General features: G+C 30.3%; 2 protein-coding genes across 2 annotated transcripts; one reads left to right on the top strand and one right to left on the bottom strand.

The window, feature by feature from the left end:
* Positions 1-1,873: 1,873 nt before the first annotated feature.
* On the bottom strand, positions 1,874-11,517 carry Spn (protein phosphatase 1 regulatory subunit spinophilin). Its single transcript, XM_017912039.1, has 18 exons — positions 11,500-11,517; positions 11,097-11,370; positions 9,432-11,008; positions 7,116-8,400; positions 6,755-6,775; positions 6,497-6,655; positions 6,145-6,331; positions 5,801-6,064; positions 5,357-5,712; positions 4,882-5,134; positions 4,346-4,399; positions 3,766-4,071; positions 3,298-3,684; positions 2,975-3,236; positions 2,688-2,900; positions 2,460-2,600; positions 2,226-2,332; positions 1,874-2,125 (listed from the first exon to the last, which is right to left on the bottom strand). Exons 2-18 carry the CDS (start codon positions 11,357-11,359, stop codon positions 1,874-1,876), a joined length of 6,087 nt encoding a protein of 2,028 aa, XP_017767528.1. The 5' UTR covers positions 11,360-11,370; positions 11,500-11,517.
* A 2,510-nt stretch (positions 11,518-14,027) lies between these two features.
* Ythdc1 (YTH domain containing 1) lies at positions 14,028-17,114 on the top strand. Its single transcript, XM_017911896.1, has 6 exons — positions 14,028-14,208; positions 15,130-15,613; positions 15,780-15,996; positions 16,077-16,281; positions 16,359-16,635; positions 16,712-17,114. Exons 2-6 carry the CDS (start codon positions 15,270-15,272, stop codon positions 17,040-17,042), a joined length of 1,374 nt encoding a protein of 457 aa, XP_017767385.1. The 5' UTR covers positions 14,028-14,208; positions 15,130-15,269; the 3' UTR covers positions 17,043-17,114.
* The last annotated feature ends 17 nt before the right edge of the window (positions 17,115-17,131 follow it).

Here is a 17,131-nt window from a genome sequence, read left to right as displayed (position 1 = left end):
TAAAAACTTATTGTAAATCAGTCGGTTTTTATCAAACATCTGCTCCTACGAAATCACAATAATTATTTAGAAACGAATTGTAGGATATTCCAATCTATGAGAATTTTTAATTCATTGAACACACATATATATCTGAAAACATATTAATGATTACCCTGAGACGCAAGAATGTTGTATTATGTTGATACTTTTGATCACTTCCCACATTTCGTTGTACATAACAACAAAAGTAACAATAATTGTTTTCCAAATATTGTGATACATAATATTGTTAAAAAATGGAGGACCTTTGATAAATGCTTAAATTAGAAAATTAAAAACTATTTTCTATAAAGATATTATGACACTACATTTATGCCTCTCACACCTTATGTCATAATCATTTTTTTATAGATTACAATATTAGTGTTCATTCATTGTATAATATTTACAGTGTGTGTATCAATGCTAAATACTTTGTCTGCACTTTTAATTAAATACTTTTAATTATTCTATATAAAAGAAATTGTTCTGTTCAAAAAGAAAGACATTGTACATTAAGAACGGTATAAAGGTGGAACAAAGTACTTAACACTGTACAAAACTTAATGTTATTATAAATAAGTATACGTACAATAAAGTACGTTTGTCTACATTGTACCCAAGCAAGTCCCGTAATCATTTGAACAAACATTTAGAATGAACTTTTGTTAGGATACTAGTTTAGTATTAACATATATTATTTAATACGCAATGTATCCATAAACCATTCACACATATATAAATACACTGCCCAAAGTGTAAGAACTCTAGTGGTATACATTTTACTTATGTATGTTAATAAAGATAGAATTATAAAATCTTACATGGAATGTTTGAAGTATATAAAACGCTAAAGAAATTCATCACATAAATTAAAAATTATCATCATAATAAAATAAATTTTGTGCGGATTTCTAGTCCTTAATTCACAGATTAATATAATAATACAAACAATATTGCGATTAAAATGAAAAATATGTTTAATACAGACCTTGAAATAGTAGCATAATAGAAATTCATCTATATTTTATTTAATTTTAATTTTAAAAAATAGTAATTTAATAATTACGTGATATGTAAATCGAACAAAAGATACAGACAAATGAAACTGTTTCATAATTGATTAATCTACAATAGAATTTAATACAGTAATACATACTGCATTGACAAATACAAATTCGTTGATATTTCATGATATACATACTAAAGGACAGTCATTTTTTCCGACAATGGTTGAACTCTAGGACTCTATTTTGCTAGTATTTATATTATTCATTATGAAAAATTGTTATACAGTTGATAGTAAAAATAAATACAGAAACGATACATTCTAGTAACATGAAACTTATGTTTCTACAAAAGTGTACTTACAATTATAAAAAAGATATTAGATAATAAAAATTTTATTACAATTTATCTAAATGGCATGAATTTTATACATACATATCACATGCATACTTCTGTATGGTAGGCATGCTTTTACATTCATACACGTTCTTTTTTTCGAATTGTATTCATTGTTACTTTATAAATAATAACTAATACAAATACTATAAGAACAATATGAATGTGAAGCAACATGAATACAAAAATTATAAATAAATGCAAAAATCTAACAGTAAAAAATTTATAAGTATAAATAATTAAATTTTAATATTTCGGATAGCAAGAAATCCGATTAAGAACATTTAGTAAACTGCTTATGTGTAATAGAGAATTAAATACAGACGGAAGAAGTGAAAATTACGAATATCACTGGAATATCGTACATAAAATTTGAATATGTCAGTGACTTTTTCTGCAAAGTTATTGCATTTTATAGAGGACATAAGTACATTAATGTACGCACAAACTATTTTTTTCGTGCAGCTTTTTCCGCTTTTCGTCGCATTCGTTCTATTTCTTTCCTTTCCTTGCGTTCGCGATCTGCCTGTGCTCTAAGTTCTTTTAATTTGCGTTTCAAGTGGGATTTCTCTTCACCACAAATACCAAAAGCTTTGAGGTCACGAGATTCAAGCCGTAAAAGGTTTCCACCATTAATTCCAGTTTCCAAAAAGTGTGATGCATAACGTTCCAAACCGATTCCTGATAACCACTGACAAACCTAATACGATTTTTCAAATTACAAATCCAGATAAAATATAATAGCCCAAAAAATTTATAAATTTTGGTACAAATATTGTTTTAAGTAAATATATACACACTTGTTCTTTGGACCAATCCATAACTGATGCATTCTGCCAGAAGTGGGATTTCTTGTCACCTAAACCAAAGTCGCTTGGATGAGGAGGCAACCAAACTTCACTCGTATCTAGATTCATAATATTGTTTACGCACGGGAGGGATAAAATTATGACAAACAAAACGTATAAAAAAACGATAAAGAAGGGCTCAAGAATCATTCACTGCTTGCATCATGTTGTGAATATCTATAATACCTGTTTTAGATGGACTAGGATCAACAGCAGGTGGGCTCACTGATCCACCAGAAGACAGACTAGAAGGTGAACTACCTGGATGATGCCAAGGCGTGGAACTACTACCAATTAAATTTGATGAAGGAATAGTGGCCTTTTTTACTGTGTAAAAGACAATTTATTACAAAAACAGAAAATTACTTTTATGAAAATTACACATTAGATATATTACATTTTAAGACATATTACCTCTTTGATTGGCCTCGTTTACAGCTTGCCGTATTTCTTCCACTAAATGATGGGTAACCAAAGTTGGATCGCTCGAATTTGGATTGTTTAAATCACTGAAGTCCCCAGAACTTTCTCTTGAGGAAGACATATCGTTTCCGCCAAGTCGTCTTTCTCTTTCTGCTAAAACTTGTTTTAGTTGTTCTGCAAATGATGCTGGTGGTCCAGTTAAATCTACAAAAAATTAATAATAATTTTGTATTTGAAGTTATACACAGCGTGCATCCAAAAAGTAACGGAAAAAGTACTTTTCTGAGATTGTGGCCAACTTTGTTCTGTCATAGCTCTAACTTGTGAACTAATAGTACTATGTTGTCGGATTGCTGTCGGATGCGTAGGTTCCATATGTTTACTTTTCAGTGAACTAATCGAAGAACTACTGGAATAGGAACTCAAGTTCGATTGTTTCGATGTTAAATCATTTGGCGATCTGCTGCTTGTATCTTGAGAGAGTAATTTAGAAGACGAATCCTCATCAGTATTATCACCTGACTCGTCCAAACCGTAATCCTACAATATAAGACGATTAAATTATTTTTTTCCCTAGATATAATATTGACTATATACATACAGAACTGCTGTTACTAAGGCCACCAGATCGTTTAGGAAGTTGTCGATTTGCAAGTCCTCCTCTACTGGCAAGTTCAGCTTTACTTTTTCCAGCAGAATTGTCAAGAAGTCGATGAGCAGGTACTGCTCGATCTAATTCTTCCTTGACTGGCAATGGGAGTGGTAGTTTTCTTTCAACCGTCGCTGTTTTGTCACCATCGTCTGGGCTACTAAGATCTGATGTTTCTGTGTCTGAAAGTTGACAACTAGTTGATGATGGAGGAGGAGGTAATTGTCGACGAGATAATTGTGGCGTAACGATTCTAGCCGTAGTTCCATCATAAGGCAATCTTACTGGTAATCCAAACCTTCTTTGTGTTTCTGTTAATTCTACCTCCAATGTGATTACCTATAATTATTTATAGTTAATTTAATATATATATAATATATAGTCAATTTCTTATTTGTTTAGTAGAAACTGATAACAAACCCTATCTTTTAGATTTTTAACAAGAGCATTATACTCTGTATCTTTCTCTTGCAGTAATTGTTGGTAAAATTCGTCCCTGGCAGCAATATCTGTGCGCAATTCACGAGCTGCTCTCCTTGCACGAGCATATTTTTGCTGTAAAGCAGCATTTTGTGTTGTTGCTTGAGAAAGCATTTCTCGTGCTGCTACTAAGTCTTGTCTAGCAGTACCCAAAGCTCTTTCGGACTCGTGAAGTCGTAAACCAGACTCTCGTAATTTTGCTGCATATTCTTCACTTCCAGCTCCACTATTTTCTAAGTCTACAAGCTACAAATAAAAAATTTATAATAAATTTTATTGCAAATATGAACAAAATACATATACAAGTTAATATTTCTTCAGAAAACCATTTTATATACCTTTGTATTACTTGTGAGAGTAAATTAAGACATAGAAACTATACGAAAAAGTAAAAATAGAACTAATTTATAAAAACTATACATTTAGCTGCACACAGATTCATAAGTGTAAGCATATGATATACAAGCAAATTGCATTAACAAACAAAAATTACATAAAATTGTTTATCTTATGCTATTACCTTAGCTTTGAGTTTTTCCACCTCTCCATCTGCTAATGCTAGTTTATACTGACTCTGCAAGCAGTGAACAACGAACACAGTGCATAAGCAACACCAAAATATATTCACGCTTATTAACCTACGAGGGAGTGCTTATGGTGTATATAAAATAGCAATATAAACAATGTATATACATGTATGTACAATACATTATAGTGCATATGTTTACACCATTATAATTTATATATTGCATTCTATACAGTAATATCTTACAAAAAATTAATAAAATTGAACATGACACTAAATATTTTGTGCAATGATTAAATAATACAAAATACACTTTGGTATACATTTATGAAATTTTTAATTTAAAATATCATTCATAAGCAATGAGACTATGACATATGTTTCTCATTAACTACGTATATGAGAAAAATACAAAAAACTTATAAATAGGAAATATTGTAATTAAATCATTATACATACATGAAATTATGCACATTACACATATGCTTTATACTACATATTCTTTTTTCTTATTAATAAAAATACAGTACCTCTTGTAAAAGCAGTCTTAAACTGTCAACATCGCTTTGCGTTGTAGCAGATGTATGTTGTGGCATCGATGAACTGATGATAGGAGACCTACTCCGACCAGAAGATAAATAATTTTCTATAGGACTTTGAGGAGGTTCCCCTTCTGAACACGATGACATAGCTGGAGAACCTGGTATTCCTCCCATGCCTCCAACAGAAATGTCTTCAACACCTCGTTGACTATCAGGCGAGGCATCCGAAAAATTAAGTTTTCTGTCGAAATATACTTATTTTAAAATCTTTTAAATAAATTTGTTGAGGTTTTGATATATTAAAAGTTAGTTTCTTCCCTCAGCGCTCCAAGAGGCTTCGTGCCGTCATTAGAGTGGCCATAAATTTTCGTCACAGATATTAGCGAGCAAGGATAAACCATCATTGGGAAATCATTTTTAAACAATATATGTATGTTGACTTTAAAAATCAGTTGATTCATACCTAGCAGAGTTAGCTTGCTGTTCCCTTTCTTTATCGGCTTGAAGGCTTTGTCGAATTAACATAGCTACTTCCGAATTCGGATCTCGTTCTCTACCAATTACAAAACGCACGAGACCTGAAGTATTACGAAGAACACTAGCTGCATATGCTTGTGTGACTCCAACTAAAGATTTTCCATCCACTTCAACGATTTGATCGTTAACTTGTATTCTGCCTTCTCGTGCAGCTGCGCCTTTTTCCGTGATCGTTTTGACAAATATACCTAACTTTTCGAGTCCTGCATCCGCGCCGACACCCATTCCAATAATGCTTAAACCAAGACCTTCTGGACCTTTCATAAGTTCCACTGGGAAAACCTAATCAATTTTTTTTTTTTTTCATATTATATATATACGCAATAAAATATGTAACATGCAGTATAATCTGTACTGATTAAATAACTACCTCCATTTTTTCAACTCGTTTTTCGAGTTCATATTCTGCACTGGCAGCAACAGGATCTACGTCTTCATTTCGCCGATCGTACTCATTTACTGAATGCGTTGAATAAACTCTCATAGGTCTTGTATCAAATGAAACTTTACTCATTTTTTTAATGGGTAGATTTGTTGGATAATCATCTTTCTCATCATCTGATTCCGGTATTCCTGCAATTTCCATCCAAAAATGACCATCTTCAAAATAATGTACACCATTTTCCACGAGAACCTGAATGAACGTTACAAAATTTAAATACACTTTATCTCTAAATAACATTTTATAGACACATATTTTATCTATGATCTTACAACTTTGCCTGGTGTTGGTGGAACATACTCGTCTTGATGTTCCGTTTCGGTATCATCGTTAATTTCATAAGTATCATTTAAACTATTAACTGATCCAAGTAAACCACTTTCACTACCAGTTACAGAACCCACTTGACTCTCCGTCAACGAGTCTATAGTTAAATCGCTACGTGATCTATGGGACAAACTAAAAAATTACAAAAATTGAGTATTTTCTAATGAAAAATCAATATAATTTTGTGCTAAATAATGTTACAAATGTGCAATTAATAAAAGTAATTAAAATCAATATATAGCATCAGCTGCAAAATAGTTTTATAGAACATAAAAAACATAAAAGACCAAACTTCACCTATAATCATTAGTGGTGCTATTTCTTTCCCTCTCTTTGTCCATTTCTCTATTTTTATCAATAGAATTTTCTTCACTTACAACTTCAGCATGTGTAGTAGGTGATAATAATCTTGCTATTTCTTGAGCTTCTTCATCCGACAATAAAGCTGATCCTTGTCTAATTGATTATTCATATGATTCACGGTGATTTTTTTTTGTAATTTAATATCATGATCAATGAACTAAACATTTAAGCAGACAATAACAATTAACTCACCTTATCTTTTTCTCTAGGATGCTGTGTTTCGTCCCAGTACATTACAAGTTTGTTTGAAGTCACATTCAAATAAACATGAATAGAAGAAAATATTAGAATTTAAAATAAGGAAATAAAAATTATTAAGCTGTATGCAAGTTGCTATGAAATTCTTTACAATATAACTAGAATTATCATAATGGCAAAATACATTTCAAAAGATGTATTTAAAAAAAAGTCTATGATTTTAGTGCATTATATAACTTTAAATACATTCATTATTGTGTACAATTTCTTCACTATTTGTAATAATCTATATCTTTTACAATATAATTCTTTTACAATAATTTATTAACATACATTATTTATTTGAGTAACTTACCGAGAACTTAGTAGGTTTTCTGCTTCATCAGCTGTCATAGTATCTGGTGTAACAGGAATTGTTTGATTTGCAATGGCTTTAGAACGATTCTCTGTGGCAATCTTAGCATCATTTTGTTCTATGGCATTTTTTACATCCACTGCTGGTATATGTTCCAAATTTGTAATAGTCTTAGTATCACTGGAGTCACTATCATCATGAATACTACTTTCAGATACAATATGTTCATTTAACTGTTTCTTTTCTACATGTTGCTGAGTTATAATAGTAGGTGATATATTTTGAGGTACGTTAATTTGTTGAACTGTAGAGGTAATTTCCTGTAGTCTCAATTTTGCTAATTCAGCTTTTTGTTTTTCTTGTTCCCATGTTGTTTGTGGCTGATCTATTTCCTCTGTGCTCCTATTTAAGATATTGCTTATTGTTTGAGTACTAGGTTTAGGTGGTGGTACTGCATCTCCAGCCAAAGTTATAAATTCCTTTTTATTATCAGGTTTTGACATAAATTTAGATGTATTTTCTGGATGTATGGCATCACCAGGTTCCGTTTCTTTGTTAATTACTTTTTCTGACAAACTTTCTGTACTTTGAGCACTTGAAACTACTGAGCATTGACTTGTATTTAAAATGACTTTTTCCGTTTGGTCTACTTTATTATCTACTTCTGCAAAACTTGATCGTTTTCCAGATACTTCTTCTTTATTTTTTGCAAGCTTTTCTCGTACAGAGATCTTAATTTGATCATTTTTGGCATTAGATACTGTTTTCTGACATACAGACTCAGGAAATGTATGTCTTTCATTAACAATATTTGATTTCGACTTATTATCTAAAACTATATTTTGATTTCCTTCTGTAATTACTGAATTTATTCGTACATGATCTTGATTACTATCTTGAGATATTTTATTATGGCAACTTTTTGTTGAATCTATTTTTATCAATGCATTTTCTTCTATATTTGTTTTTACATGTGGCTTAACTTCACTGTTTTGAGTAGTAGTTTCTTGAATTTGTTGCATTTTTTTTGCATATGGCGACGGTATTGGTATATCCTTATGTTCTAAAGGTGGGTATTCTTGATCCGAGCTAACAACGGATGGTGGTCGTTGCCCCAAACCAGAAGTTTGAAGATCAACACGCACATGAGATCGTCGGATAACTGTAGTAGTATCTGGTTCATTGAATTTTGAACTTTTTTCGAAACTGTCCTTTTCAGCAATAGATTCCATATACGCTGCAGGTTTTTCTTGTTCTTCATGTTGTAAGTCATAACTGTTACGACCTTAAAATATCAAAACATCAAATTATTTATAATCAAAAATTTCTGATAGAAAATTTTTTAATATTTTTAATTACATATATACACATTAAAGTTTACATATATCAATTTTTAAGAGAAGATATGATGTACCTCGGCAATCAATGCATAGCAGTCGTAGACACATGGTACTTATATTTTTTGTGTATAAAGTAATAGATTATAGAAATAGAATAGTCACATGCACAATAAAAACACTAAATTAAATTTCTGTGCATTTATTTTTTTTATTTGTTATTTAAAATTTTTTTTTCCTTTTTTCTTTTTATATTAAAACTAAAACTTTGACTGTTTTAAAATTTTTTATAATATGTGTAATCTTTGATAAAAATGTGTTGAATGCTACATATAAAATGATATACATATTTTATATGAAGAATTTAGAAAAATATTTCAAAAGAGTAACATTTCAATAAACTTTAAATTATTATTTTCAAATATCATTCGTATAAATTTTTATTAAAAACACACTGCAAAATATTTAATACATTACACAGACTGTTTTATGTATCACTTATATCCATTTCTTATAAAGCAAATACTTTAGAAATAGCATTAATTTTGTAATAAATATTTTTTTATGAGCACTGGTAAACAAATTATTAAAATATATAAAATACTTTTCTGAAATAAGTGATGTGAAGTAGAACCAGACAGAAGCAGAACAGAATACACAGATTTCTATAAATAATACTGTTGAACCAGTAGGAGGAAGTAAGATCAAGAAGAGGAGGAAAGGGGAAGGGAGGAAGGCTTCCTCCCTGTTCTGTTACTTTTTAGTATTTTGGCACATAGCCACAGTAAAATTTCAAAATTTAGATATATTATCAAATAATTGTTTTATATTAATAAATAGAATATATAAAATTCACTTACTAAAATATAGATTTTAGTTAAATTTGTGTGTTTATACAAACATATAAAAACTATTTATTATTATATATGCTTGTATAAGTATGAATGATATTATTGGGAATTATTCACATATACTATACCAGCTTGAAATTTTTCTGACATTTCCTTATCTGCCTTCTCTTCTTTACTATCCTTAGAAGGGGAGCTAGGGGAGCTCATACTAGAAGATGCACTATCCGTACCTCCAGAAGGTGGTCTTAATTCCGGATCCGGAGATTTTGATGGTTCTACTTTCTTTTCTTCTGTCAAATTATCTTTCTTCCTCACTGTATTTATACATGGTCTAGCCCAGTCTGGTCGTGGATCAGGTCTTATAACTTCATTTTTGGTTTCTATGTCTTCTCTAGCACATTTTAAGTCTGTAGCCTTCTTTAAAATTTCGTCATTTTTAGCTAACCATTCATTCCTCCACTCAGAAGTTTTAGGTGGTGAACGTATAACATTTGAAGGGTAATTCAAATATTCAGGAGCATCAAGCAAGTCACTATCTTTTCTCATCTTACTTTCCATTGTCAAACTAATAATATTTTCTATTGACATACTTCGTGTTGGACTAGACATATCAGAATTTCTTTCATAAGGAGAAACATGTGATTTTGTCTGTGAATAAATATCAATACTTGAACTTGTAAGATTATTTTTGAGAGGTAAACCACCACTTTCAGAATTGTTAATACTTTTTGTATGATGCGTCGAAGTATTTTTTGATGTATCTGCACTTCGTGAATGTACTTTTGCTGTAGTATTTTTCTGTACTACTGCATATTCTGGTATAAATGCATCTTGTGTTTTTTCCAGTGTAGGAGTGGTTATATTTTTTGAAATTTCCCGTTGTTCTTGATTTCTTTGAAAATGTTTATTTTGTACATTTATATTTTTTTGCACAACTGCATATTCAGGTATAGTTGGTGAAGTATCAAAATATTTATTTATAGTAGCATATTCTGGACTGCTAGGAATATCTGGTGGAGACACTGCTGCAATACTAGCTGGCCTTTCCTTTTTCGCATTTGAAGTAGAAGAATTTCTTGTTGGTGGTGGTGGTGGTGGTGGAGATATGGCTGATGATCTAACAGAGCAAAAGCTTGCAGATCTGGTAGCTGGATTAGCAGAAATATCTGCTGATCTTTTTGCTTCACCATCGGTACATGCAGCATTTTGTACATGCCCTGAAGAAGCAGTTTCAACATTCGCTTTATTTGCACTTTGATTTAAAGAACTTTGAACCAAAGATCTATTTGGATCTGAATTATATCTGCTTGGTCTTGTTTTTGAAAAGTGACTAGTCCAATTTTTCTGCTTTTCAATTAACTCTTTCGAGTTCAATTTTCTTTCAGGTTTTTCTGGTTTTTCTGGCCTATCATCTAAGCGATTTTCTTTGCCATAATTTTTGTCAAATTTTCCTAATCCTGCTCGTGATTTATGTTTATCCGGTATATTATCCAAACCATGATTGTGACCATTTTCAAAATGTCTTTCAGCATTTAAAGCTGGAACACTTGCACTCCAATTGCTCAAGTGGTCTCTGGTTCCTGGTGGAGATGGGGATCTGGGACGTGGTGATCTAGCTGGAGATGTACAACCAGATCCAGAATTTGCAGAACTAGAACGTGATCTTAAACCATGTAAGTTACTAGGTTTTGTAATTCTATCCACCCTATACAGAAAATATATTTTAAACTTAATTTAATAACTCATCATATGTTTTATATAGATTTATTTCCTGTATTTTATAATACACTTACGGTTTATTTGGTTTATTTTCTTCTCCAAGCTTTTCAAAAAGTGCACGTGCATTATTAAAGCGAGCTACATGACTCTCAGTTCTAACAACTGTAACTTGTGTTGGAGATTCCTTTAAAGGCACAGCCGGTTCCTTAAAACCATCTGACAGAATATTATTTGTTCTGTGGTTTAGATTATCCAATTGTGGTTTTGATTGAAAGATATTTGCAATGGCTGAAACCTTTGAGCCACCAACTCGTTTCTTTTCTTCCACTGTTGCCATGACTTATTTCCCTTAATAGATAAGTAATGAAACTAATATGTACAATATGAACAACACTTATTAACTGTTCCAATTATTTGAATCCAACAATTTTTGATAAAAATAGTATTAAAAAATAAAGTAGTACATGTCATTATTACCTGTTCCTCTCGTATAAGATATGATGAGAGTTTTACAATCTGATATATTTCAGCCCATTGTCATTCATATATTTTTTATATTTATCATGTTTTTAATAATCTGAAAAAGAAACATGATACTAATAAATGTAACATAAAAGCAAATGAAATAATTCAGGTGCCATAACTTAACATTAATTATATTTATGTATAAGTTCAGCTTGAATTTACATTTAAATTTAATGTTTATAGTGATCAAATATTTATACAGGTCATTACTTTGCAATACTCAAGATACATCTTTGAAGTGCAGAACATATTCCTTGATAACATTAGTGAAGCATTTTATTATGCTACATATTAGATATATTTACTGCAATTGTCTGAAATGATTTAAGTTAGACTTAAATGGAAGGCATAGCATAAAGAGGTGGGGTCTTGTCTGGGCTTCACCCTCCTCCTATTGCCATAGCACACCATGCTCCTGCAATCAATACTTGAATCCTTTCTCTGTAGTTGAAGTATGAAAAGTAGAAGCATGCACATATTATATTCTTATATTATATACTCTGCATATAATGTGCACATCTTTGTGATAATAGGTTAAAGTTAAATATAGCTTAAAATAAATAATAAAGCTAATGTAGCAAACTTTCTTTCATTTATATAATCTTTTTATAATATATTAAATATATTAATTGTTAATACTGATTGTTTAATTAACAGTAATAAAATTTAGTAACAAAAATTATGGTAATTATAATGAATTAATCATAAAATGCATAGTGTCATTAACCATAAGTCAAAACAATTTAATAAAAATAAAACCAACAATATTATGCAATAATTTTCATTTACTATTTTCATTTTATAAAATATGGATCTATTATATATTAATAAATTATTTCAAATATGTTAAATTAAAACAAAATATAATGTGCTTTATTATTAGAAGAATTTGTTAATCATATTAAAAGTGTATATATTTATTAGAAAATGATTCATATTTATCAAATAATGTTAATGTTTTTCTTTTTAATTATAACAAACAATAATAATTTTATTGATAAACATATGTAAATGTTACCACCTATATATTAAGAAAAGGAAACCAAATTCATAAATTTTAATTTAGTAACTAAATTAAATTCATATATTAATTTCTTTATTATAGGAGTATAATAAATATTTTAATATAAAAATGCTTGTGGTTTTATTTTTGTTTGATTAATGACTTTTCATACATTTATCTTAAAAAAAAAGATAAAACTATTTTCTTCATACTCCAAATTTTTAAAATTATAACAACGCAATAATTTTACACTTAGAGATAAACACTAATTGATAATCAGAATTTCAAACATTATTTAAAAAATAAATTTCTGTTTAAATTACAAATAAAAATCTTGTACATATAAAAATTAAAATCAACAGATATCATAAAATGTAAGCAATTTAATATAGATAATTCTATAGTTTTTACAAAATTTCAAGTAAACGTACGTTGTATTTCGCCATTATAAGTTACCAGAACAGTGAATTTAAGCCTTGTAAAAAATTTATAACAGTATTTACCATTGAATAATCTTCTACTTAACACGTAATTCTGTCAATAATTATCAATTTATAACAAAGTAACATGTGTAATTAAATTGAATTACTTTTACATAAAATATGACAAATTGTTTATAGGAAGCATAAACCAACCAGAGGTATCACCATGTGCACGAAACCATTTTCCTTTATAAGATGTATTTTCAGTGTTTCCTATCTTCTTTTTTCTAACAGTACAGCTTTTCTTTCACATACACAAACACAACCGCAACAATATTTTCTTACAAAGTACTGAGTAAATACGATAAGACTTAACTGTCGACTTTGTTAAGATTGCTTATATTCGTGACAGACGCTTATTCCCACAGATTTTTTTATACTTTTATCTATAATAATACTTGCACAATAATTTTAAACGCGTGAACCGGTATCGTTTTTAATTCTAGTTTCTATATGACCACTATTTATTTCCGGCAATTAATTATGATTAATTTTACATCACGAAGCACTTTCACAACCGGCTGTGATCTACCCGTGTCAACAACCCGTGAAAAATGATTCAAGATGGTCGTCATTCCTTTTTAAAGATGGCGACCATGAATGATACTAGGGATTTTAGTTCTTGGAAATTTTATATAAGAAAATGTTCTATTCCCTTTACATATTTAATATTTAAATATAATATGATAACATTAAATAATAGTTTTAAATAAATAAACTTCACAGCTTAACAAAACAGAGAACCCAGAATATTTAAAATGTACATCTTTGTGTGTATCTAAGAAACTTATAGTTACCTAAAATCTTATCTGTTTCTATATTTAAAAAAATATTTTTTTTTTTAATATATATATAGGATTATAAATAAATATAATTTCGAGAAAAAAGACAATAATAAAAATAAAGTCTTCTAAAATTAATTGAAAGTTCAATTTAATTTTACAACTACTTTCTATCGATCGTAAGGAACACGTCACATAATGGACGCCATGATTTATGCATCCGTGAGGAAATAATCAACTATTGTGTTTTTATAAAAAAAAGCACGCTTCCTTGTGGAATCTTCTGTGTATTTCGTGTAGAGAAATAATAGAAATAGTTATTAAGTATCTATGATAATTATTGAGCAGTCTTGCGTGAGGTGCGAAGTGTGTTAAGTGAAGAACGAGTGTACACGTAAGTGTGTACGAGCTGCATAAAGGGTTTATAACATCAAGGACTTATGTTTGCAAAATATGAACTTTCTTAATAAAATCAATGACGAATATGATGGTTTTGAGTATGTTTTGTGGTGCTGATGTTGCTATTCAGAATAATATTCACAACGAACTTTCCTAGGCATAGCCTTCGCGTTTTAAAAGACTGCATAGAGACGTCAAACGAGCATGATGTGTTATTATCTGAAATACAGAAAAACTCGAAGACTCCTCGCCTTCTTACATTAAATAGCCTAAAAAAGCACATTTTAACAAGACCATCTACTTGTAATAAACTTTATGATAAACTTTTATGTACAAAGTTTGAGACAAATACTTGTGTTCCATAGAGCTACAAGAATTGTGTTACTACACTCTGTTAAATTTAAGAAAAAGAAAATCTCTACAACTTAAAGCATATTTATTTTTAACTTATACAAGGACATATATGCTCGTGAATTGTTAAAAAAAAAAAAAAAAAGAAAGGAACTTTTCCTTTGCTAAACATTGTTTCTAGCGAAACATGAACTTTAGCAGTATTAGGCATAATCTATATCTACTTGAAGCAAGAAATACTTGAAATCTTGCAGTGATAGTAGATATATATTGACAACTTGTATGAGACTTATAAATGTTTTAATTAAACATAAGGACAATTTTAACATCCAAGTTTTTGACAAATGGACTTTTTAATCTTTTACCACAGTGACTTTAAATCGGATTTCATGTGCAATCTTCTGAACTTTTCTTCTTATATACTAAAAATGTTACTACATTATTTTCTACCACGTAATTGTCATAAAACCTACAAGATCCATTCAAATATGATATTGTTCTTGGACAAGTATTATTGCATACTGGATATCCATCTAGTAAGTCCTTTTTTATATTTGCGTTTCAGAAAAGGTTTAAAGGCACCAGAACTGCATTGGATTCACACAAGAAAACCCGAAAAATCCAGAAATACAAAGCCTGGATGACGGGACAAGTGACTACATACTTTTGAGCAATAGTGAAAGTGATCAAATAAAAAGTGAAAATATGGACAATAATACAGACGGAGACAACTTAAATCTGAGCTGCGGCGAAAATGATATAGTGGATGAGTTGAAAATTGCTGCAGATGAAACTTATGATACACGCAGTGAAGTTTCATCTAGTAGTTCAAACTCGGATTCTAGTCAACCAAGCATAAGCTCTGTTTCAACAAAATCTTCACGTGGAGATAATAAGCGTAATAGGAAAAATAGGGGAAAGCGTGCTAGATCCAGAGATTCAAAGTCTTCTAGCCCTGAGACAAAACGAGCAAGATCTAAGGAGAGCAAAGGAGTCACCAAGAGCTATGATTATGCTACAAAATTAAATTACTTGTTTAGAGATGCAAGGTTGGATATTTTTTAAGATACAACCGTTTTTGTTTGTTAACTGTACTTTTTTTATTTTTTGTATATTTATATAATTGTGAATTAGCATTGTCCAAATTTACTTATAAATGTTTAGATAAGTTAATACAAATGAGCCAAGAACATGTCTTAAAGTTTCTTTTATCAGATTTTTCATCATCAAATCAAACAATGCTGAGAATGTTACACTATCAAAGGCTAAAGGAGTATGGAGTACATTACCTCAAAATGAAGCCAATTTAAACCAAGCATATCGAGAGTCAAGAAATGTATTGCTTGTTTTTTCTGTAAAGGAATCAGGAAAGTTTGCTGGTTTTGCAAGGTTAAGTACAGAGTCTAGAAGAGATGGAGCGCCAATTTCATGGGTTTGTATACTTAATTAAACAAATATAACTTTAAAGATTATATCACACATTATTAGGAAGGAAGTGTATATTAATTTTAGGTGTTACCACCTGGACTATCTGCAAAAGCTTTGGGAGGTGTATTTAAAGTTGATTGGATATGTAGAAAAGAATTACCATTCACAGCAACATTACATTTATATAATCCATGGAATGATGGTAAACAGGTGAAAATCGGACGTGATGGACAAGAGATAGAACCGAGAGTTGCAGAAGAATTATGCAGATTATTTCCAGAAGATGAAGGTACATTAAAATATACATCTTTATTTTTCATAAATAAAAAGAATTATGTATTTTACAATATATGATAAATCTTTCAGGAATTGAAATGACTCCAATTTTAAGGAAATCTAAGGAAGCAGCAAAACATATTATGAAGTCTCGTTCATATCGGGATAATAGACCAGTTAACAGTAGTCCAAGATTTTTACGCTCGAGAGGTGGCAGAGGACGTAGACTATTTCTAACTTCACGGTCTCGTCTAGCTTCATTAGCTAGAGGATCTCATTTAGGTGGTAATGAACATCGGGGATCAAGAGATCATCATCATCATCGGTATGCTACATGGTTTAATCGAAGCGATTCTCCTTATTCTAAGTACGTTTCTGTTTCAACACATGTCGTTATTATAAATTTGAATGCATCATTTTTTTAATAATTATAAATTTTATAGAGGATATGGTAGTCCAGGATTGGGTGTAGCTGCTGCAGCAGAAGCATATGTTGCAGATTATATGCGTACTATGCAACATCAATTGCCTCCTCTACCTCCTTATGCTGTACCTCATCCCTATGATTCTTTACCTCCACCGCCACCACCACCCAGATACTACGATGGTTTACCGTTACCACCTGATTACAGTGCAGCAGCTTCTGCACTTGAAAAACGTAGTTACGAAAGAAGTGTAGATGAATTCTTATGGAGAACAGCTAGTCGGCATAGTCGACATAGTGATCACCGATCATCTCGTGATCATCACCATAGATATAGGGACCGTAGATAAGAAATTTGGATATTTTCTTCATCATCTATTCTTTCATTTTTTCATTCATACATATTGTAAGGGCTTTCAAGATATCGTAACATTTATAA

Source organism: Eufriesea mexicana, unplaced genomic scaffold, assembly GCF_001483705.2.
Source record: "Eufriesea mexicana isolate 0111107269 unplaced genomic scaffold, ASM148370v2 scaffold294, whole genome shotgun sequence".
NCBI lineage: Eukaryota > Metazoa > Arthropoda > Insecta > Hymenoptera > Apidae > Eufriesea > Eufriesea mexicana.
Note: the sequence above shows the minus strand (reverse complement) of the source record. Positions and strands in the feature narration are given on the sequence as shown.

Coding starts and splice junctions, on each gene's coding strand:
- Spn (XM_017912039.1), bottom strand. CDS start 11,359: ATGGCAACAGTGGAAGAAAAGAAACGAGTTGGTGGCTCAAAGGTTTCA. Junction 6,332..6,496: donor AGCACCACTAATGATTATAG/GTGAAGTTTGGT, acceptor GTAATTTTTTAG/TTTGTCCCATAGATCACGTA. Junction 2,126..2,225: donor TGGATTGGTCCAAAGAACAA/GTGTGTATATAT, acceptor AAATCGTATTAG/GTTTGTCAGTGGTTATCAGG.
- Ythdc1 (XM_017911896.1), top strand. CDS start 15,270: ATGGACAATAATACAGACGGAGACAACTTAAATCTGAGCTGCGGCGAA. Junction 15,614..15,779: donor TACTTGTTTAGAGATGCAAG/GTTGGATATTTT, acceptor TTCTTTTATCAG/ATTTTTCATCATCAAATCAA. Junction 16,282..16,358: donor ATTATTTCCAGAAGATGAAG/GTACATTAAAAT, acceptor TAAATCTTTCAG/GAATTGAAATGACTCCAATT.